The 25,034-nt window shown below is 39.3% G+C and overlaps 1 protein-coding gene across 3 annotated transcripts in view; it reads left to right on the top strand.

Moving 5' to 3' along the window:
- The window catches only part of Rab27b (RAB27B, member RAS oncogene family), a 149,219-nt gene extending 129,759 nt beyond the window's left edge, over positions 1 to 19,460 (top strand). For 2 of the 3 annotated variants that reach the window (XM_029472236.1, XM_021150926.2), the window contains 5 exons: positions 3,075 to 3,246; positions 4,767 to 4,852; positions 9,668 to 9,771; positions 11,684 to 11,807; positions 13,168 to 19,460. In XM_029472236.1, coding sequence (XP_029328096.1) covers positions 3,094 to 3,246; positions 4,767 to 4,852; positions 9,668 to 9,771; positions 11,684 to 11,807; positions 13,168 to 13,357 — 657 coding nt within the window. In that variant the 5' untranslated portion in view covers positions 3,075 to 3,093 and the 3' untranslated portion in view covers positions 13,358 to 19,460. The remainder of the gene's footprint in view (positions 1 to 3,074; positions 3,247 to 4,766; positions 4,853 to 9,667; positions 9,772 to 11,683; positions 11,808 to 13,167) is intronic. The other variant, XM_021150929.2, reaches the window with a different exon arrangement.
- Positions 19,461 to 25,034: the final 5,574 nt, after the last annotated feature.

The raw sequence follows: 25,034 nt of genomic DNA, 5'->3' as shown, positions 1-25,034 counted from the left end.
CATAAACATCATGACCAAGAAGCAAGTTGGGGAGGAAAGGGTTTGTTCAGCGTACACTTCCACATTGCTGCTCATCACCAAAGGAAGTCAGACTGATCTGGATCTGTTTGCGATTTAGTCTCTCTTGTGATTGCCAACATTAAAGTGAAATAGTGACGAAACCTGGAAGAAAAGTTTAGGTCATGCCAATATATTCTGAGTAAGGTCAACCTTTTTGTTTTTCCAAAGAGCCATAACACCGGCTAGCATTGCCTTCTATTTAGGGAGTCAGTAGCTCCAGTTTTTCCTCTGTGGCTTACACCAAGGAAAGTTTGGGGTTGTTTGTTTGTTTGTTTGTTTGTTTTTTGTTTTGTTTTGTTTTGGCAGTAGTGATTTTTGTCTTAGAATAAATAAACTGCTACTCACAGAGCAGATAGGGAGGTGGTAAGGCAGACCTCCAGTGGAGAGCATCATTCTATTTGGGCACCACTGAGGTTCAAAGAAGGAGCAGCAGCAGAGTCAACTATAAAACTCTGGTAAAATAATTGGAGCCAGCCAGTTTAGGACTAGATATATCTAGGCAGTCACTTATGGCAGACATGTCCAAGAAGAATCCTGCATCCATGGTTATCTGGGTCCTGTCCTTGAGGAAGGCTACCTGCTGAGAGCTACACATGCTTTGTAAGAAGCGATATTTCTTACCTGTCTAGATACTTTAAAGATAAATACTGCTCTTGCTTCCCTTCCCCCCCACTCTCCCCGTTCCCTCCTCCCCTCTCTCTCTGAGTAATCATGGCCAGCCTCTACTCATATCTCTGTCTCTGTCTCTCTCTCTCTCTTTTTCTGCCTCTACTACCCTGTTAATTCCCCTCCCCATGCCCTTAATACACTCTATTCTATACTGAAAGAAAGAAAGAAAGAAAAAAAGAAAGAAAGAAAGAAAGAAAGAAAGAAAGAAAGAAAGAAAGAAAAGAAAGAGAAAAGAAAGGAAAGAAAAGAAAAGAAAGAAAGGAAATAAACTTTTGTAATCAGCAAGACTACCTTGAGAGTTCTACCCTATGACAAAGCTAAATTACTAGGGAGGAAAAAAATTTTAAGGGCAACGATATGAATTATTTTATCTCAAAAAATGTTTTTGGTAAAAAAAAATCACATATTCACAATCAATTTAGTTCTATTTAGCAAAAGCAATAGAGTTTAGATCTGAGCAATTAGCTCTGTTTAAAAGATATAAATCCCCAAAGCAATTTAATGATTATTAAGCATTATTTGAAAAGTAATTAATTATTTGATAAGTAGCCCATTATCTTCATGAATTCTTTTACCCAAGGACATAATTTCTTTTATCTTTAACCACTACCCAAAATGACACTGTAAAAGCATTTTGGATTAAGTTTATGTCCACGTAAATTGTGTGTGTCCTCTTCTCCGTCATTCAGTGGTGGTTTGGATGGAGCCCAGTTTCTCACACATGCACGTGTGTGCTATGCTACTGGGCTGCATTTCCTTTCCTTTCCTTACTTTCTAACGTGATCAGATGACATTACCCAGAGGGAGCTCTGCCTCAGCCCCCCAAACAACTGCAATTATAGACCTGTACCACCAGGCCATTTTTACATTTGAAGAAAATTACTAGAGTGTTTTAGCTCCTATAACAGGCTGTTATTATCATGTAATTTTAATCATTGCAGAATAGGCTGTCCCAAATTAAAAAAAAAATGTCTCCTGCATGTCCATAGATAGGAAAATCTTCTTTTTCACATAATAAGCCAATGCTTTCCATGTTAGCAAAGTCTTCATGCCTCTCCCCCATCGCTTTTGCTAAATAGGACTAAATTGATTGTGAATATGTGTTTTTTAAATAAAAAATGCTTTTTTTTTAGATAAAATAATTCATCTCATTGCCCTTAATTTTTGTTCCTCCATAGTAACTTAGCTTTGTCATAGGGTAAAACTCTCAGGGTGGAGTCTTGCTGATTACAAATTTGTTCTCTCTCTCTCTCTCTCTCTCTCTCTCTCTCTCTCTCTCTCTCTCTCTCTCTCTCTCTCTCTCTCTCTCTCTCTCTCTCTCTCTCTCTCTCTCTCTCTCTTTATTTTTTTAAGTATAGAATAGAGTTTATAGCCCATATAGAGTATAGGATAGAGATAGAAAAACACACATTGCTATGATGGATGAATCAGAAAGCTGTAGCAAATCTCAAATCGTTGTGTGAACTTCACCAGCAATGGAGGATGGTGATATTCAGATGAGTGTGCTGCTCGCCTTGGAATGACTGCTACAGATGCATTTGTACTGGCTTTGGGTTGGTCCATAGTCACAGTCATCATAGCGACAGAGGAGGAGGGACCTGTGTCCTGGAAGAAAGGATAAGTGAAAGGTGCCTATGCAGATAGGAATCATAGTACTGAAATGGCCAACACTATACCCTGCAATAGCTCCTCTTCTCTCTGGAGGTCTGGAATTTGCTACTGTGCAGCTCAGCACAGATTCATGGGGAAAAGTGCCTGACAATTTTAGAAGGGAAGATATCTAATACTTGCTGCTGCAGGATCTCACATCAAGTGTTTTCAAAGGGCCTTATCCCAGTTGATAAATGCTTAAGACCAAAAAGGAATATTTTGTGTGGACATAATGGGCGCCTTCTTCTTCATTATTAGATGCAAAACTCTCCAACTTCTTCATTCTGCACTCAATCATGGCCACTGCTTATTCTGCATGTAATTGTGGTCACTATCTTTGCTGCTTCACTCCCCAATGTAGTTTTTATTCTTGTATCCCCCCTTCTTTCCCTACCACCACACTGCTCATCCTCCAGGGTCTTGTTTTGGGAACAAATGTCCTTGACTTTTTAACTTCTTTTTATTGTGGTGCCAATGTCTAGGTTACAGATGCTTGTTATTACGTGACATGATAAAAAAAAATAACAAAATGACAGGCAGACCCTCATTCATAGAGCTGCTTTGGCCAAGTTATTTCAGCATTTTGGCACAGTAGAGGCTTTTGATGCTGATGTCATTAATTAAATGTACGTTATATTCTGAAAGTAGGCTGAGTGAATCAACTTTAACCATGCCATACTTATTCTTCTACGCAGGCCCGCCAAGACCATCACTATGACTGATGGAGACTATGATTATCTGATTAAACTCCTGGCCCTTGGAGACTCAGGAGTAGGGAAGACAACATTTCTCTATAGATACACAGACAATAAATTCAATCCCAAATTCATCACCACAGTGGGAATAGATTTTCGGGAAAAACGTGTGGTGAGTATTTAAGTATACTGTTAACTCTACCATTGGCAAGCTGTGTTTATTGTATTTTAAAATGTCTGGGTTGTTTTATCACATGAACCTCATAACCTCAGAGCATTATTTCCTACTTTTCAACTTACCAATATCCTTTTGATAGAAAAACGTTGGGTGATGCTATCTCTTGTCTTCAAAAGCACACGAGAGACCACAATGATTGTTTTTTCTTTAAATTTTGTGGATGATGTGTTTTCTAAGATTCCTTAAGGAATCTTTCAAATTTTGATTTATTAAAGCACTAGACACATTATCTCATTGTTCTGAGGTAAATTCCTTAGGCATTGATGGACTCACTTCTGTACTCCTAACAAAGAGGTTAAAAGTTTGATTGGCAAATAGCTGGAGCCTGGGATTTGTACGTTTTTGCTGCATTTTTTATTTCTGTGTAGCCTCAGCCATCAATCACTGGCTTGTTATGAACAGAATGTGAGACCCATCCACGCTATTTTCCATGATAAGAGGGTTTAAGTGAGAATCACAACACCACTTCCTCCTCCTATGCTAGACACTAATGACAGCAAGAAGGATATTGTGACATGTGAGGCATGTAGCATAGGCACAGAAGCGTAGCCAGATTTCCTGCCACCCATGGTATTCTTGACTGCCAAGATGACTGTGACTTCCAGTTGATGTCACAAATCCCACAGGAAATGCTTGGTGGAAAGCCACTGCGTGAAAAGTTGAATCCTTTCCTACCTTATCTGAGAGCCAATAGGCTAAGGGCATCTCTGTTTCCAGCACTCCCATGAGTCCTCTGACTTCTTCCCTAAGGAATACCTACCAATCTAGGTAGAAATCTTGTTTTGTTTTGTTTTCTTTTGTTTTGTTTTGTTTTGTTTTTCTTTTTAAAAAGGTATCCATTAAAAAAATTTCCACCAAGCCATGAACGTGATCTGCAAAGACCATCAAAAAGAGGGGGTAGAGGACAGAGGTTGAAGTGTCTCAGCTGAACACATTGTGAAATCCTGTGTATGTTTCCAACCTGAGTTATTTTGAAAGTCCATTCTATGCTAAAACAAACCAAAAAATGCACAGGTACTTGTAAAGCAAAACTTTGTGTAAAAAATATTTTTCCTATTTGAAATTTCATTGAAGTCTATTACAACTGGAGAATAGAACAGTTATGGCCTCAGTTTGCTGGTAAAATAAAGAGTGCTCAAAGAAGTTTCAATGAAAAGTTGGAGTTTGAGCCTCATGCAGGAGTCCTCATCTGATGCCTGCTGCTTCCATGAGGAAATGACAGAAGGTGTCTAATTTAAGTCTGCAGTATGCCCAAACTGTGTTGAAAATCAGACCGTACTTGACATTTAAAAGTGAGATATATGTGATACTTCAGGGGAAAATAAAGCAAATATTTATTCTGCACTATGAACTTTGATTATCGTAATCAACAAAAACATGCTGAGTGAACCCAGAGAACTAGAATGTTGACAGAATCCAAAGCCATATTAACTCGGAAGCATTGTGTCTTCCAGGTTTATGACACACAAGGAGCAGATGGAGCGTCAGGAAAAGCGTTTAAGGTACATCTGCAGCTTTGGGACACTGCTGGACAAGAGCGGTAACAGGAAATTACTTTATTTCTAGCTACCTATGCCTTAGAAAACATTGAAAAAATGAGCCTCAAAAAGAAATGATATCCCACTTTTCTAGCAATTTCAACATAGATACCTATTCTCAGTGTGGTTGTCCATTCCTATAACAATAGAGGAGTCTGAGGCAGGAGGATTACTTCAAGTCTGAGGCCAGTCTTAGTTATCAAATGAGAGAAATTCTCTCAAAAAACTAAAACCAAACACATGAACAAAATTAAACAACGAATGGACTTTTGTATCAGGAAATCAAAGTCCATGATTTTTTAGCTCACTATCAACACTGGCCGTGCATAGTTAGTGTAGCTCACTATCAACACTGGACGTGCATAGTTAGTGCAGAACACAATAATCAGACTTACATACATCTTCATACTTCCTGGTGGGGGAAAACTTCTCCAGGTTTACTCTAGTGAAGATGGGAAGTTAACACTGTTGCATGAGCTGATCGCAGAACAGTGTTGAAGAAAAGGTGTTTGTGCCCTTCCTGTCTTTCTCTTCTTCCACGCAGAATCTTTGCAGCCTGCTTGGTGACTGCCTTTTCTCCATCAGACTTGGCTCACACCATTGCCTGAGTATCTTTTGTGAGCTCTGTATATGTCTGTATACAATACATGATACGTGTATGTTCATATGGATTATGTATGATGCATGCATATATGTGGTCATGTTTACATGCCCGTGTGTGCAACCACGAGCATGCAAGTGACATAACATGCCTGGGAAGGCCAGCCTTGGATGTAGGGGTGCAGTTCTTTATCTTCTACATTGTTTGAGATAGGGTCTTCTGCCTGCTAGTCACTGATGTGCATACTAGGCCAGCTGGCCCATGGGCTTCCTGGAGTCCTCCTGTCCCTATGTCCCATCTCGTTAAAGGAACACTTAGATTAAAGATGCCCACTACCAAGCCTGGCTTTGTGTGGGCTCTGAGGATCCAAAATAGAGTCTGCTTGTGTGTCAAGTACACTACCCAGTGAGCCATCTCCTCAGGTCAGGCCCTTTAACATCTTTCCCACCTTCCCCTATCTCCTTCCACCAGCCTTGGCTCAAATTCCACCTTCCCAGTGAAGCCAGTATGCAACTCGCACTTTCCTTTGAAAACTAGTGACCCCTGTGTTCCACCACTATAACTCTACTAAATAAATGCTATGCCACTGTTTAATAAAGTATTTTTTTTCTAATATCAAACTATTCTTTATTGACTCACTTGTAGCCATCTCATCCCAACAAAGCTCTGAGCTGCATAAGAGCAGAATTCCTCCTGGTCTTTCAGCATCAGCTCTTCTGTCCTATGCAAAATAACAAATACCCAGTAGCATTGGTTGCTTGGAGCTTGCAGTGGTATTTCATTATTCCATGAAAACATATTTCTTTGTGACCCGAAGTTTCCAAGTGTTAAAGACCCTAATTCAATAAAACCCTCGACTATCAGATTAAGTAAAAGTGACAGCAGAATGACAGCAAAGATATGTAGGTGACATCTTGCCCCTGCTTCAGCATCATATGTCTTACAATGCTGATGCTGGTAAACACCCATATTTTTGAAATGCATCCAAAATGTTCTCGCTTTCAGCGAGTGTAAACGCCAGGAGAGGTGCTGGGGCCCTCTCTGTTAGCTTTTTTGACTGTGAATTCCATTTACACACACCCTTCAACACTGCTGGGTCTTCTGAAGTCATTCCTCCTAAGAGTCTCCTTTCATGTGTCAGCTTTGTTGTCACAGAGATGTATGTTTTATAGACCAATTTAATTCATTTTTGAAGAGGCAATATGAAAAAAAAAGTGCTTCCCATATGTCCTCGCACATGAGATGTCAGCCTTGCATGATAGCCGACTGCTCTCATCTGTCCTCTAATACAGCTGCATTGTGGGGCAAGTGGGGAATGGGAGGAGCTGTCTTAGTAACTCCTGGCTTATTCATTCCTTGAGAATTTTGTATGCTGTGGATATAAGGTGTAGCTAAGCAACTACATAAACAATACCACAGACCTCAGCCCTATGCCTTGGGGCATCTGACAGTATAATCCGGGTACAGTAATGGTCATTGATAAGAGTCAGTCCTGGTGAAGCAGGAAACTACATAATCCTATGTAAATATAAAGGGACCAGCCCTTATGCCTCTCTAGGGAGAAAGAATAAGAAGGTGTCTAACTTGGGGATCTATTTTGATCTGTGGTCTTAACTTTTCCCACCCTGCTGAGTCATTGACTAAATGAGAAAGGAGAGGAGGGCGTGTGGCTGGGTATCAGTTGCATAAATCTTCCAGGGAGTGATGGAAGGAAGGCTAACAGAGGATATATGGTCCAGGATGTTCTGCTGCACCTCAGCGACAGTGTCCTCACTGTGCTGCTGTTAGTGAAGGAACTGTTGCTTCAGTCGGATGACTACAAGAAGTACACTTTCTAATTGCTTTGGTATGTGCTCTGGGCAATGAGGAAAATAGCACAGTTGTCCTCCAAACACACACACACATACACACCGAACATCAGTTTTCTCATAGAATTATGAAGAATAAGAAACATTTCTGTGGGCTCAGCTTATCTGCAGAGAGCCGTATTACAGAATCCCTGTGATCTCTAAGAACTCCCAGGCAATGGCAGAGACAGAACTACACGGATAAAAAATTAGCAATGCTTTGGACTTACAATCTACACCTTTTGGCATCATAGTGATGCTGTGCAATAGAAATGAATGCTTTATCTCTCTCCTCATATTTCAAAGTAATTCTCTTAAGACATTATTTAAATTCTGTAAGAATATTGAATCTTGCTGGCCTAGTCGGCCATCATTGGGAAGAGAGGCCCCTTGGTCTAGCAAACTTTATATGCCCCAGTACAGGGGAACGCCAGGGCCAAGAAGTGGGAGTGAGTGGGTAGGGGAGCAGGGCGTGGGAAGGGTATAGGAGACTTTTGTGATAGCATTTGACATGTAAATGAAGAAAATATCTAATAAAAAATGTGAGGGAAAAAAGAATATTGAATCTTGGTACCATACTCTTTCTTTTCCTTATTTTCTTTAATATCAAAATGCACCTTATAAGTAAATAGCCTGTTCTGGGCATTGAAAATAGACTGTATTCTAAACTGAAAACACCGCTCCCTTTTCCTTGGAGCTTACAGATTAGTGTAGACAGCAGTCAGTCTCAGCATGGCCCCAGGACAACAGTAGGAAAACAGAAGGTGGTAAGTGAGCCCTCCAGGAAGAGGCAGTTCCCATAAGGCTCCAGGAGGAAGCACAGATCCACTGGTGTGTTAGGTTTACACTCATACACAATGCATGAGAGAGGATAATCCAGGCTAAAAGACAGGCAAAGGAAGAGGAAAGAGTAGTGGGAGACAACCCACTGAACAACCAGCATGTGAGAGAGCCCGGGGGAACGGTGAACTTTCTCAGGACTGAGAGATTAGCAAGACATGAGACCTAAGGGGAGATGAGAGAGCGGTTTGGTTTGGTTTGGTTTGGTTGGCTTAGTGAGGTGTTTTGGAGGCCATCCTAAGAGCTGTATATATATAGTCATTAAAAATCACAAAATCAACAGGAAGAGAGGAGGGCTCCCCAAAACTGGTCACGAGAAGATGGTACTTCAGGGTAAGAGATGTTGGGTGTGAGGGGAGTGTAGTGGGATACAGTATAAGGAGATGAGCCAGTGAGAATGCATGCGTTGATGATGCATAAAGGGTAAGGAGGGAAGAGAGTAGAGGATGCCCTCACCTAAAAAAGAAGACAGGAAGGAGAACAGATTAGTTTATGATCTGTGATGCTAGAAATGCCTGAGTTTTGTCTATGTCTGAAATTTCCTGACATACATGTGCAAAGGGCAGCGAAAAGCTAAGTCTACACATCTTGGGCTGTTCAATGTACAGGCTACAGTTAAGCCAAGGAAATGAATGACTTCCTCCAGTGCTTGTGAATTCAATGAGATGGCTCCAGAACAGAACTCTGAGAACACCAACCTGAAATATGTATAAAGTTAGGAAACTATTGAGGCCAGGAAATCCCTACTTCTCTGGTTTGGAGCTATGTACATTTCTGAAATTCCATTGTTAACTTCACACCTTCACTGGTCTCTGTGTGCAGTCTCCAGCCCATCTTTATCTTCACTACAGAAGTCAGGGCAGGACCAGGGAAAGGGTCCATGAGAGTATATCTTAGCATTTGTTCAAGAGTTCACTTTTAGTCCTCTGCCATTAGAGACTATTCTTACTTCCTCTCTCCACCTCCTGGGTCTTTTCTTTGTTCTTAGTTCATACCCCCAAATCCTCTTCCATTGCGGATTCACACACCCACCCAAGGGAGAGTTTCACCCCCAAGGAGTCCTTTAAAGAGAGCTCACCACCCTTTTCAGTTCTAGCTGCTGCTGAGCTGTGGTGTGCTCGCTTCTTAGGCTCCCTGGGGCTGTCACTCTCAGCCTAATTATGTGTCTGCTTTTCTTCTTTGCACAGACAAGAAAATCTGAAAAGCCTAAGTTGAAATCCACTATAAATAGGCTAAGATTTTAATTGTGGACCAGAGGATGCCGTAAGGCAAAATGAAAATGATTCCAAGAGGTTGCTATGGCCAGGTGGTGATTAAATGTAACTCTGTATTGGTGCCATGGCACCATAAAGCCAGAAAGAGGTCTTTAAAAAACATCTACAAGTAAATCTTCCCTTCCTGCCCCTCTGGCCTAGTCTCATGTGTCCATCAAGTATGATAAGGGCTCATCATAGACATGGTGTGTATGTATGTTTGCCCTTGATTGTTGGTTTGTGGACTGAGAGACAGTCGCTATGCTTCATCAACAGGTTCCGGAGCCTTACCACGGCCTTCTTCAGAGATGCCATGGGCTTCTTACTGATGTTTGACCTCACCAGTCAACAGAGCTTCTTGAATGTCAGAAACTGGATGAGTAAGTGGGTTGGGTAGTACACCCGGGCAGCTTCTTTGGAATTCAGCAACTCTATTGGTGTATTCGCTTTGTGGGATGCAGCTGCAGGTGAACTCTGAAAGGCACAAGCATAGTGTAGCCTGTATCGTCTCCAAAGGGCTGACTTGTGTCAATTAACAACATGTATTAGAACACTGCTTTCCTTGGCCATTCTTCCTAGAGCAAGCCTATGTGACTATCTCACTATTAAGGTCTTTAGTATTCTAGTTTAAGCAAGCATTAATTTTACTTGTCTAGTAAGTCTTAAAGATTTTTTTTTTTACAAAGAGAAAGACAGCATATATGGTATTAGACTTCCTTAGGTAAGACACAGAGAACATGCAGAAAGTTTTCTGGGAGAGGATGCTAGCCCCTAGACATGTTCAATATGAAAGGATTAACTAGACTGAGAACTAATCCGGGGAATAGTCAGCCATATTGATAAGGCAGGAATCACACAGTTCATGCTAGGTTTTACTTGAACAACTTGTTGTTAAAGGAGGATGAATGGGATTTTTTTTCAGTAAAACTCTTGCCGTATAAGCATGAAGACTTGTGCTCAGGAACCCATGTTAAAAAAAAATGACAGTAGTTGTAGGATGCATTTCTACTTCCCAGACAGCCATTTAATCCTGAGCATGCATGCACCGAGAAAGAAAAGGCTACACCCCTTTTTTCCAATGCAATGTTCTGTTCTTTCTGGCATTTCCGTTGATGTTCAGCCTCTAGCTATTTCCACCTATGCCTATATTGTTACATTTCTACTTATCACAACACATTATAGAAAATTAATAATGCACTAAATAGAGTGATAGGTAAATTTTTAATATGTGTTTTGAATGTAAATTCAGTAACCAGTTGCAGCCAATAGGGAAAATATCAACAAATCCTGCCTTTCTTAATTGACTCTCCAAATTAATGTTTGCCCTGGGATCTGTCTTTATTTCCTTTCAATGTTGTATGTCCTTATCCAAATTCTGGACCTATGATTAGATTCTGTTGAGACCAGGAAATAATAAGATTATTAGATTCTTTCAGAGAATGGCTTGTTTGCTGTTTTTGAAGGCAGATGGCCCTCTCCCTCAAGTCTCCGGGAAGATATCATTGGGATTTAAGATAATTAATTGCTGCGTCTAATAACCTCTGAGTTTTTAACACTCTGATCATCAATATTACTGGAAAAATCTGTGTACTTCTTCCAATCTTGGCTACATAGCAGGCTGTAATGAGGTGGAAAACAAGGTGGATTGGTCTTGCTTTCCTTTCATTTTCTTTTTTCACTTCATACATTCCTTCCTCCTTCTTCCTTCAAGCTTCTTTCATTCCTTTCTTTGTTACTTATTCTCTCTCTGTCTTTATTAAGACACACACACACAAACACACTGATACACATACACAGAGAGAGAGAGACAGACAGAGACAGAGAGACAGAGAAACAGAGAGAGGTTCAACTTGTTTCAACATGAATTTCTGGTTTTTCAAAGCCTGTCCATTTCAGAGATCATAACTGTGAAGGGAAGAAGGGAAGAAGGGAGGAGAGCTGCCATCTAATGGAACAAACAAAGCATGTTCTACCATCCCCACTTATATCCTAGGATCATAGGTCAGAGGGCACTTTCGCAGGTATAGGGAAAGCGTGTTTAAGGCATTGATTCAGGTGCTTCCTGTGTGCCTGTCTGTTAGTGACTCTCTGTAATCTGTGAGGTATCATCTCCACATTATAGATTTAAAAAAAAAACATAATTGAGGAGAGATGACAAGGCTGATCAGTACTAGTAGCCAACAAAGCTGCAGATGCCCAACTGGGTTAGGAATCCGGGAGTACATGACATCTGGGAGCCTTTGACATCAGTCATTTGTGACTAACTCAGTTTCCCTCTGCTTTGTTACCAAGGTCAACTGCAGGCAAATGCTTACTGTGAAAACCCAGACATAGTATTAATTGGCAACAAGGCAGACCTGCCAGACCAAAGGGAAGTCAATGAACGGCAAGCACGGGAGCTGGCTGAAAAATATGGGTAAGTCAGGCTCTTTCACCAGAAGTCATCTGACCTTCTACAGAGATGAAATAGAGCCATGGAGTAGATAGGTGAAGGAATGCCCTTGAATCAGAAAACATGGTGAATTCAAAGACTCTTCAGGCTGGAGAGATGATTCACTGGGCAGAGTGAGGCCGTCCATTTGGGTCCCTAGCACCCAGCCTAGAAAAATTGATGAGTGTCAGATTCAGTGAACAACAATGAGACTCACAAAGGGGCATGCTTGCACATACATACATACATACATGCATGCATGCATGCATACATACATACAAAACACACACGCGCGCACACACACACACACACACACACACACGTAGCCATCTATAATGATGCCTGGTGCCCTCTGGTGCCTGGGCCCATCTGGTGCCCTCTTCTGGACTGCAGGCATACATGCAGGCAGAATGCTGTATACATAAAAAAATAAAAAAATAAAAAAGTTTCCAACTTGCCAGCAATAACTTGTCCTAATATCTCATTACCAGCCATACAATGCATGCCATTCCCTTGTATATCCTGTATCATCTTCTCTTGGCAGTCATCAATCGACTGTAGCTCCTCCTCTATGGGTGTGGCCCTATGCAAATTCCCTACCAATGTTGACATTTCAAATAGTGATGTCATTTCTCAGCTTTTATTTCAGCATCTATATTGTTGAGGTATCATGGGTGTAGCTTCGCTGTCATTTCTAGGAGACAGAATCTCACAGCAGACTTCTTTGCCCTCTCCTTAATTAGCCTCAGCTCTGGGACTGGAGAGATGTCTTAGTCATTAAGAACAATTGGCATTCTTTCAGAGGACCACTTTAGTTCCCAGCATCCATGTCAGGTGGCTTATAATCACTTGTAACTCCAGTTCCAAGGGACTTGACACCTTCTTCTGGCTTTCTTATGTGCATGTGTGCAGGCACATGCCTGTGCACACATATAGATTCACATACACACTCACACATATGTCCATATAGAAACAAAATATTATTTAAAAGTAAAACCCAAATCTGCTTTCTAAATGATCTTGTGTGAGAATATTACTATCTACATTATACAAGAATATACGTAAGTTCAAAATGTAGCAATATGGTGACTGTGTTTATTGATGGTAACAATGTATTCTTGAAGAATGACAGAGTATGGATAGTAATAAAATATGATAAACTTGTGAAGTAATACATTTGCTAATTAGCTAAGGTTAATCTCTCTGTGATACACACACACATACATATATATACACACATGCATATATATGCATATATGTGTGTATATATATATATATATATATATATATGAGATTCATTTTACAGGTCAGTTTAAAAACTCTGTCTTTCATTTTTCTACTCTAGCATACCATACTTCGAAACAAGTGCAGCGACAGGACAGAATGTAGAGAAGTCAGTGGAAACGCTTCTGGACTTAATCATGAAGAGAATGGAAAAGTGTGTAGAGAAGACACAGGTTCCGGACAGTGTCAATGGTGGAAATTCTGGAAAGCTGGATGGGGAAAAGCCAGCAGAAAAGAAATGTGCCTGCTAGACACTCAGAGGAACCAGTGATGGAGAGCCCACCCGAGTCCGAAGTCCTGAGACAATGTCAAACCACGACGTTGTCATTGAGCAGTAGCTCATGAGCAATGGCATGTCTTTCTCCCCTGACCCCAATCTATTTTAATAAAGCAGAGTGGTCATAGTGTTAAAAGAACTGTACTGTTATCCCGAGTCCCTTCCAAACAAACAAAAGCAAAGTTGTCCTAAGGTGATCTCACTGTTGTGAATGCCCAGTTGTATTTCTATAAGGTTGTATATATGGGAAAAAGAAGTATCGGTGAGTTTTAAATGAAAGCACATATTACTGCCAGCCTGGAGAGAGGAAGAGTCTAACTAAAGGGAGGATATAAAAGGATGGTTTCTCTTTTCATCTACTTATGTGGAGCATGACTCACACTTCTATATTTGCACTGGGGAAGACATATTCCTAAAAATGGATACATAACAAAGAATTCTCTGTGACTTATTAAGAATGACTGTGCCTGCCCAGTAACCTATTCTGAGTTACTGGTAAAGTCGTGGGTGGGTGAATGGCAGACTTCTGTAGGAACTTGTGTAATTATGCCATTTTAATATTCCTAATAAATGGCAGAGAGACAAGAATAGGACCTTGGATGGAAATTCCCTGGCAGAAAATGTAGCATGGGAATATGATGCTTGAACAAGTTAGATGAAATGGCCCTTTGAGATAAGTCTGAGAGACAGAGTTACTTAGACAAATGCCACTGAAGCAGATTAGAAGCTAGTATCACCCGTTGGGATTGGCAATGCCTTCAGAGGCTCCTAGTCAAATGATCCAAACCTTTAACATCGTTTCTGATGGTACCCAAGTTCACATTTTATTTTTATTTTTTTATCAAATTCTTAGAAAGAGTCACAAGAAAAATATAAAACATTTCTATTGTACATAACTTACAAGTGAAATTAAGAAAACATAAGATTTAGTCTTACAGTTTCTAAATATATGATTTGTTGTTGAGAGAAAACAGAGTGATTGTTAATTATGGCTTTTACTTCATTTTAGAAAAGCACTAGAAACTCTAGATTTACTTTTCCTCCACACCACACTTAATGCCTGCCTTGAAGACATTACAGAAATGAAGGAGTGTTCCTGGGTCAATAACAGCAAAGTAATTATGGACCAATAACTATGGTCACCCTGAAATTTTCATGCCGTCAATCACCAAAAATTGATACCACATTCTTTATTATAATGTTTTATACTTTGCCAGGAAGAAGTATAGCGATAGTCAAGGTATACTTAAGAAATTAGCAAGAATGGATCTGCGTCTCAGCTCAGAAGACCTATAGCCAATGTTTTGTTTTGTTTTCCTGAACGCTATCTTATTTTTTTCTTATAGAATTAATCACAGGTCTTCTTATCATTGTGAAAACTCCTGTTGTATTACTTTTTATTAATTGTAATTTGGGATACATATAATTCAATCTTATCAAATAATATTTAAAATTGTCAATCAATTTTACCAATAACAACGCCAATAATATACTGTTAACAAAGACAAGCCGCTTCGAGTTTTCTGTTTTCATAGTGAGCTTGAAACGCGTGACGGGATAGTTTCTCATCCTTTGAAACATTTTCAGTCTCAAACTTTCTGCATACTTTGCCTCCTTTAAAAGTTACAAATATTACCAAGTAAAATCTAGCGTCATATCCAACTTCTTCCCGATGACCTCTATCAGCTGTTGAGTCAGACAGATCCAAGGACATGTCTACCAAAAAATGGTTTTAAGGCGAGTCAGATCCAGAATTGCACCACTAAGCCACACAATGTGGAGGCTTAGGTGGGACTCACCCTTAGTACAATTCTTAGTGTCAATAGCACAGCACCCCAGTGTGTACAACTCATTCTCTGTTAGGATTCCTTTCGATTCTCACTGTCTACAATGCTCTTCATGGTCTCAATGTCTGTGCCATAAGGGTAGAGAGCTAACAGTCAGTTTTTGCAACCTGTCTTCTGGAAGCAAAGTGAAAAGAAATGACCATGGCTATGGCAACATCTGGTGAATGTCGTGAGCTCTCCTACATCTGTTTCCGGTTTTGATTCCAGTCATACCAGTATTTCCATAACAGAGAATGGTGAGCCCTAGGATGCTGAAAGGATTCCATCTCTCCATCTCTCAGTTTATCACTGTGGTCCAATTACATAGTCAGCTACATAACTGGCTTGCTTATACAAAGATTAGCAAGAGTCTTTCATTGTCAGAATAAGTATTTTTCACGATCTGTTTGAAGAGCATTGTTGCCAACTAGCATGAAGCAAAGGGCAATGATGCCTGTAAATATGAAAACATGCCTGTAAGAGTAATAGGTATCATGGCAGTGGTGGCACGTGCCTTTAATCCCAGCACTTGGGAGGCAGTGGCAGGTGGATTTCTGAGTTCGAGGCCAGCCTGGTCTACAGAGTGAGTTCCAGGACAGCCAGGGCTACACAGAGAAACCCTGTCTCAAAAAAAAAAAAAAAAAAAAGTAACAGGTATTGGGTAATAAGCTCAAGACAGTTGACATTTCAAACTGCCAAAAATGAAAATATTCTAGTTATTAAACTCTTGGTCTAGAAATACTTCTGTCTGTAAACTTTGACATCCAACCTGGAAAACTATTTGTTCATGGTTAAAACATTATTCTCCTGTGATTTTCAGATTCGAGCTCTATATACTTCGTTATATAACTTTGAATTGATCTGGTGCCATGACTTTTCTACTTTAAAGAACTATGTATCTCTTTTATCCCACCACAACATGTATCTGTAGCTAAGATATTTTCTCTTAATAATTACCTCCCAAATGCTTTTAGTGAACCGATTGTATTTTTCAGAGGTATCTAATGTGCATGATACTTCTTTCTGCTACAGTGCCCAAGTCTAGAGTGCTTACACTGGTTGATGTTTACACAGCCTGAACTCAGTGCCTCAAACTCCTCTGTGACCAGTTTTGTCTCCAAGCACATAACTCATTCTCTCTAATCTGATGTCTCTGAAGAGCCACACAGAGACAGTGGTATGGCTGAACCCATCTGATATTGTTAGCAAAGGATGCAAAAACATTATTGGGATCTGGAGATTATTGCTACCTTCTCCTAACCTGTCACAGATTAGCAATTGCTAGAAAATTAGCCACAAATTGGTACAACGTTATTTTAATCTTATATAAAAATGGTCTTCTGAAAAATCTATAAAACAGTGGTGAGAACATAGTTTTGGTCTTGTTCTTACTGTCGTAACTAGCTGTGACCAAGAAGAGAAAATGTTGTGTTTTGGGAAATGAACTTGGATATCTCCATAATGGTTTCAACATTCAAACTTTACTACTTTAGCCAATATACTAATAATTTACTGTTAATTAACCCCACAGAACTAGCATTTTCTTAAGTATCTAATCTGTTAATTTTTAACCAGATAAGGCATTCTATGCATCCACAGGTGCCTTTGTTTTAACTGTGGATTTATTGATTGCTAACCTGTACAGATATGATGATAGGGCAAGCATTCTAATAATTGATTTTAATTGTCCTTTGTGTGAAAAAACAAAACAAAACAAAAAAACAGAAACTTGTCCATAAATAACTACATGACAACATTAAAATCTGTAACAACAGCTTTATTCCAAAGAGATACAAACTCTAGAGTGAGTCTATTGGGAGTCAGCAGATTATACATACCTGGGGCATCTTCTCATCTAGTGCGCAGGAGCACCAGGTAGAGGAAGCTGTGTGTGGAGATGCAGTGTGTTCCTAGAGAAGGTGAACAACCTGAAAGTGCCTGTGAAGGGGACCATTCACTCTTCTGTACCTCTCTTCTCTTAGAGGAAAAATGCCTTCCTTGCTTTGTATCATACCCAATATTTAAGGACAATTTGTCACTCAGAGGACTTTAGAGTTATATTCCAACATTCAACCTATAGATGAGAAACATTTCTAACCTCTGGTTTGCTGAGATGTGTAGTAACTCTCTAAAAAGTCTGGAGATGGGCAAGGAAGATGCAGGGCCTCTGAATAGTAGATGTGAGAACTTGGGTTTGGTCCTCAGGGAACAGAGAGGGTAAAGGGGAAAGGAGGAGCTAATATTAGCCAAAGTGATAGAAAACCTGATTTTCATCTCCTACTACCAAGCTTTACAACATTGAAAGTGGCCTAGTAACTCTGAGTATTTTAAAGAAAGCTTTATCATTTTTTAAAGATGTCAAGAAACTAGCTATAGCTGCCTAAGAATTTAATCATTGTATTTTCCTCTTGATATTCTACCATGGTGATGTCAGCTCATTTCTAAGATGACTTCAGAGATCTGTGACATGACATTAAGAATGGAGCAGTAACAGAGTGTTATCTCAGTGCCTGTCTCATAGTGTAGAAATGACAAGCACTGCTGGCTATAGAGAAAATGTTATAAAAATTGTCATTGAATTATTTAATGGTGTCCAACCACGATATCATTGCTGATCAAATGTTATGAACAGAAATAAGAGTGACAGCTAGCTAAGTCAAGCTTTTCAATAGAGGACTAAATAAAGATGGCAATAGGTTGACTTAGGTGGAGGAAGAAAAGAGTTATCATTTTTAAACTAAATCCATGCATGGAAAATATTTCTTCGCTATTCTTATCTGCTTAGTGGATTTTATGCTCTTATAACTAAGTTAAGAAAAATTTATGACTACCAAATATTTAGGATACTTAGAAATATTTTATTTACTACATATGAATCTGACATTATTAATAAAGTTACTTTAAATTTTCCAGCAGTAACATTTAGAGATTCTTTATAGAAATGTCCTCTGCACCAACAGTTTATGGTTGAGATGTTTTGTAATTTCATGATGTTTGTAATCTTCATAAAAATGTGTGATTTTCATTTGTGATATGAAAAGATCATTAATCAAAGAATGAGGAAGAATCAAGGTAAAACAGTCTTGAAATGATGGAACTATTTAAAAGGATGTCAACTCCTAGAGAACACCTGTGGTTTAAATGTTCTTTTCTGCTTTTTTCCTTCCTGAGAGGTTCTAACCATTATGGCTTACTTGGCTTATCCCTTGGCTGACTTGGTCTTTCAAGATTCTTCGTAGGTCTCACAGGAGCCAGTTTTTCTGGCCTTGACTGAGTGGATCCCCTATCTAACCAGACACTGTTGTCCTCGTGCTAAACACTGCATGTTAAGGGACTCAGTTTATTGTTTTGTTCCATGTAATTCTTGTTTCCCTATGCTCTTTAATGGAGAATCTGTTGTAGAAAGGAAGATGGCCAGAAATAAGAACTTCAGGACCATGTGGCTTTGCATATACAGAGCTTAACTTTGAGAAACTCACAAGGTTCAAGTTACATTCAAAAGAAAGGTACAATGGAAACACTTATAAACTGACACCATTAATATTAACTAAGAATAATAAATTTGCGCCTATCCTGGATCACGTGCCACGGTAAGATGTATAGTATGGGCATCACACTAATTGTAGTAGAACAGCTAAATGGACAGTCAGTCACTTTGAGGTCACTGTATTTGATTGAAAATGTATAATGTTTCTTACTGTTGAAAAAAAATGAACTCTGTTTCAACTAACGTGTCATCTTGTATTTCTTTCAAGGAAACCAATTAGATTCAATGTAGGATAGTACAGGTTGGTTGGAATCCCATGTACAAATAAAATTCTATGTCTGAAAGATTCTCGTGTTTGAACTTAAGAAAAATAAACTACACTTTACCTAATGTGCAGTGATGAGACATTCTGACAATTTTGAAGTGCTTCATGGTATCTCAATAGTTTTCTTTCTAGTAATATTATCCATCTTTTTAACCCGAGCATGTTTGTTTTGTCTGCTTTCTATACAGAGCTCAGTTTTGTCTAATGGTTTAAATGTAAACCCAAGACTTTAAGTGTGGGTTATTTAATGTGCTCCTGAAGAGGTTGCGGTTCCTGACAAATGCTGTCAGGTCATTATTTGCTTTATCAAAGTTCCAGTGGCTTCAGAAATCATAGCATCCCATGGTTTTGTGGTGTCTTGGTTTGTGTAGTGTTTTTGACACCTGTACTTGGTGATTGTTCCTGCACACCTTTCAAATAAAAACATGTTTTTCTTCAAGTACTGTGTATTCAAATCAACTTTGCGTGCGTGCCGACATTGGATGCACGGCGAGTGGAGAGCTAGATACTAGCATGAAATGTTTACAACATGAAAAATGCAATCCATTTGGAGCAAGGTAAACCTTATTTGAGTTCATCTGAGTGACTATTATTAATCTTACTAAATGTTCCTATTCATTATTTCAAAACTGAGCTATTGAAATGCTCTAATAAGAGTTTTGAAGGAAACATTCACTAAAATGAGAAGGTTGTATGTTGATGTAGTAGTTCTGTAGTCCCTAAGCTTGTCCACATTCCTTATCCATAACAAAATGTGCATCATCACGGGCCTCCACACACCTGGCCAAAGCCTGGCATTTCAAGACCCATTCTCAGCCACAGTCATCCAGCTTCCTTACCTGCCCATTTGCCCAAGTTTTCTTGTTCCCAGAGAGGATCTCTTCCCATATGCTGCTTAGATAGGCTTTGCCAAGAAAATGATGAGATTTTAATTTAAAGATCAACAAGGCTCCCTGTGTAAGCACATAAATCCTCAGCCTTACTCTCCCGACATGAGTGCCCAGTACTGCGGCTGTGTACAGGCAGAATCTTTGCCTTCTGGGCTCCCTCGAAATCAGTAAATACAAATCTCTAACGTCTTAGTTTTCAAATGTTTTAGAGAATTACTGTAAAGACATAGTATGCACCATATTGAGAAGGAGAACCGGAGAATCCTGACATTTGTTGTTTGTAATTATAGGACGACTGTGTTTAAACTGTATTTGAGAGATGTATTATTCACAGATCTCTACGCTAAGGGAGAAAGTACTTTTATGTGTTGGGGCATCTGAAGAAAAGAATTAACTCTAAGAGTATGGAAATTGCTGTTCTGTCAGAAATTCACAAGAGCAGCGCACACCAAGGTTTAGAGGCCAATATGCTGGTGGCGATTTTGCTAAGCCAGTCTGCTTCCAGGAGGGAGTTTGTTATGCTAATTGTATTTTTGCAATCATCCTTGCTTTGGACCACTTTCATAAGTCTCTGAAACATGGAGGACTCTTTTTTTTCCCCCCAAGTGTCTGAAGACAAAACAAAGGCAGCAACAGCTGTCAAGTTACAGCAGACCTCCTCGGCGTGTTTGATCCATGAACCAAACTAGAGTACACTTGCGCACTCACTGTGGGAAGTGACCCCAGACAGAGCAGAGAGAGCCCTGGCATTTAACACACTAAACACAGATGTGTAGCACCTTAATCCTGCCCAGGAACCTCGGCCCTTTCTCTTCTTTTTACTTCCAAGTAGAGTTTATCATGAGGCTATTGGAGCAGTATAAAACAAGATCACTTAAGGGAGCCATTTAGGCACAGTTTGCACTTCATGACCCCTTCCAGAGAAAAGTGACAGAGCAGGGGGAACATGCAGGCTCCTAAAAATCCTTAGGTTCTCCAACTCGGAATTCAACGCAATACTTGCAATTCAAATACAAGAAAGAGCTTTCATGAAAGAAACACAAAAACATGTAAGGCAGGGGGGTTGTGTATGGACTATGATAGAATTTGCTGTTTGGTCTCTAGGATATGACCACACCCATCCTTTCCTTCCTTGGAACAAGTGGGCCTGCCTGAGCACCGGAATGAACCCTTCTCTGGTCTAGCCTGCTCCCTTCACTTTCACGGCTTCCTGTTTCTGCTTAAATATACTTCCAAAGAGAAAAGTATTTTGTTTTGTTTTGTTTCAAATAATTGCCCTCTATAAATCACCAAGGTATCGTACCACTAGATGCCTGCATCTAAAAGGTAAAGTCATCTTGACAACTGCTTGTCCCTGTAGACAGCTTCATATTTTCTTCACAATCCGTCAGACATCTCTGATGTCTTTCCTTTCCATAGTTGTGAGGATGGACCTCGGGCCTCAAGCAAGAAAGGCAAGTGCTTTACCACAGAGCCACACCTCCAACCTGTTAGCTATTTTTAGGAAAATAGAGGCATTTCTTTTTCTTTCTCTCCTAACTCTATGACTTCCCTGAGCTTATTACCAAATTCTCTTGTTGCTCTGGGATCTAAAACTGGGTCTGGCAACCAAGAGACATTCAACAATATTCCCTGTTACCTGAAAACAGGACTGGATACAATAGTTATCTATGGCTCATTCTTTTTTCTCCACCTCTTCCTCCTCCTCCTCCTCCTCCTCCTCCTCCTCCTTCTCCTTCTTCTTCTTCTCCTCCTCCTTGCCCTTTTTCCTCTTCTCCCCTTTTATAGTTCTTTTCCATATTTAATGCCTTATTGGAGCAAATATGTATACAATGTATTGTATCATCATGAAAATATTGCACTCTTGATTTTTCTCTGGGCCCATCTTCAATTTCTATCTCCCTACAGACACAGATTTTTCACTAGGGAATCATACAGTATGTTTTTATTTTATGCAAGACTTTCTTTTACTTGCATAATAATTTGAGATTTTATTAGATGTTTATTGTTTATTGGTGGCTTGGCTCTTTGGTGACGTACAGTCCAGAATGTATGTGCATCACACTTTCTTTACTGATCTGCATTTGTTTGTTTTGATTTTAGCTTTTATTTTTAGCTTTTGATTTTAACTCTTCTTATGTGGTTGGAAAATAGCATAAAAATCTACCTGTATACATAAAAAAATGCTTCAGTGTCCCTTCATCAAAAATTAGATTGAATAGCTAGATTATATGGCAAACATATGTTGAAATGCTTAAGAAATTGCCAGTTTTTAAATGTGGTTTTGCCACTTTTCTGGTCCTGTACTGGCTGGTTTTGTGTGTCAACTTGACATAAGATGGAGTTATCACAGAAAAAGGAGCTTAAGTTGAGAAAATGCCTCCATGAGATCCAGCTGTAAGGCATTTTCTCAATTAGTGATCAAGAGCAGAAGAATCCATTGTGGGTAGTACCATCTCTGGGTTGGTAGTCTTGGGTACTATAAGAAAACAAGCTGAGCAACCCAGGGGAAGCAAGCTAGTAAGTAACGTCCATCCATGGTCTCTACATCAGCTCCTGCTTCCTGATCTGCTTGACTTCCAGTCCTGACTTCCTTTGGTAATGAACAGCAATGTGTAAGTGTAAGCTGAATAAACCCTTTCCTCCCCAACTTGCTTCTTGGTCATGATGTTTGTGCAGGAATAGAAACCCTGACTAAGACAGGGACTAAAAGGGATGCATGGATCAGTTCCGTTGTTCCACATCTGGGCAGACTTGGTGATGTTCTCTATTCTAATGGATGTTGGGTGATTAGCTCCTAGTGGTTTTATTTGTAAATTTCTACCAGTTAATCTATTAGGCATCCATGGGTTAGTGAGATGGCCGGGGCATTAAAGACCAGGCTCACAACCAAAGTGTGTTATTAGGGGTGGTCTTTGAGATTAAAATGTCTCTGTATTCCAGTTCACTCTCTGCTTCATGCTAACTGTTCAAGATGCGCTATCAGCTTCTAGCTCCTGCTATCATACTGTCCCCACCACTGTGAACTGTAACCATCTGGAACACGTAAGCCAAAACAAAGCCTTTCATCTCTAAGTTACATGGGTTAGGGTGTTTTATCACAATATAAAAGTAACTCATACAACAGCATTTTGGTTTCCTTAGTAGTGCCGTCCAAAGGGCACAGATTGGAATTTTCAGGAACCAAGCAGAATTTTGAGACTTTTGTGGCCCTTATTATTTGTGTGAAACTGTAAAACCTTTCCTACTTTACTATTGCAAAAAAAAAATTCCTCCCAACACTTTGTTTCTGCTTTCCAGTTAACATTTAGACAAATTGTCAATTTAAGTAGGATCATTTTATGTAATATGAGATATTTATCAATATTTCCCCCAATCAGAAATTTTTAGTGTCTTCAGTAACATTAAGTAACATTCTTTGTCCTGTGGGATAGTATTTTATACTTTCGTCAAAATAAAAAAAGTTGGTTTAGGTTTTCTCTTTTCCATTTATTGATACATTTCTTTCCTTTAACTAACTGTTAATATGAGTTTTGCTTGTGAATTATATAATTGGTGATCTTTAACTTTATTTATATTAGTAATATTTTACTTTGTCCAGCTTCAGGTATAATTGACAAATTAAAACTATATATTCAAGGCATAGACCACAATATTTGATACACATAAACCACTACAATTATCACTGTCAAGTAAATAAAAATATAAAAATACAAAAATATATACCACTTCATGTATACATTGATGATTTAGGAACTCCTCTCATTAGATTTGCTGTCTCAGATATCTGGAAACTCATAGTTTTGGGGTCATTTGAGTTCTCTGTATTAACTGTATAAGATACGGAAGAAAAGTCTGACCTTTTCCTTTGTTGCCTGTGTACCTCTCCTGTATTTTCCTGTCACCTTTCCCCCTTCTATCCAGATAAGTGGTACCAGCAGGCATCTTTGCCTGTTTACCCTATTGCTAGAGCTTACACTTTCCTTATTAAACATATGAGCTGAAAGGCTGTCATGAGTGCTCTTCCTCACGGTAACGACGTCCTGTCGATTCTGTTTTTTCTTTTAAGAATTTTTATCACCAGTGGGTGAATTCTTTCAAGTGTTTTTATTTTTTCAAACATAATCACAAGTTTTTAAAAATAATCAAGTTTTCTGCCTTACTGGTGTATGTAGTAGATAGCACCAGGTGATTTTTTCTAGTGATAAACTAATCTCACATGTTTCAGATACATTCCAGTGTTCCAGGATGCTACCCCAATTAAAACACACCTTAGTTTCTTGGCTTAGGCCCTTTTAACAGACTAACTGCCCAGATGTGGAACTGGGCAGTTAGTCTGCATATCAACACACTGTGTTCCCCATTGTGATCTTTCATTATTTAGTAATGTTTGCTTCTGAAAAAATAATAAAACCAAAGCCATATAGAAGTGAGCCACACACAAGAAGTAAGAGACAGAGGTACAAAGTCACACTTGAACTTGAAGAATTTGAATGGTTTTGACCTCAGAAACATCTCATTGTTTGGTTTTTTTGTTTGTTTTCAGGAAATCTAAAGATATTTCTCAAGCAAGCCATACATTACAAGTGGCTTTCTCACCTGTAAAATGTCAAACTGTGTTTCACATTAAATCTTAGAATACCAGAAACAACGCAAGATACAACAGTGTCTTTAGAATATATTATTCTAGTGGAAATCATGGAGATCATTAAGTTGGTTGAATAAGATAATCCAAAAGTCCCAAATTTCTTGTAATCCAATGTTCAAAAGTGTAAAAGGAGACTAGGTTAGCACCAGTGAAAGATGGGTTATCTTGCTGAATGCCTGAACCAGAATAATCAGGTCTCAATCTCCTTACAAATGTGTCCAAACACCTGCAAGGACCAACACAGGATCTCCCACGGAATCTTAAGACCTCTGGTGAGTGGAACACAACTTCTGCCATGAGGCAGGTTCGAACACCAGATATCTGGGCACCTTCCCTGCAAGAGGAGAGCTTGCCTGCAGAGAGTACTCTGACCACTGAAACTAAGGAGAGATCTAGTCTCCCAGGTCTGCTGATAGAGGCTAACATAATCACCTGAGGAACAAGCTCTAAACAGAGAAACTATAACAACTATCAC

Source organism: Mus caroli, chromosome 18 (assembly GCF_900094665.2).
Source record: "Mus caroli chromosome 18, CAROLI_EIJ_v1.1, whole genome shotgun sequence".
Lineage (NCBI taxonomy): Eukaryota > Metazoa > Chordata > Mammalia > Rodentia > Muridae > Mus > Mus caroli.
The sequence above is the reverse complement of the archived record's forward strand: the minus strand, read 5'-3'. Positions and strand labels throughout refer to the sequence as shown.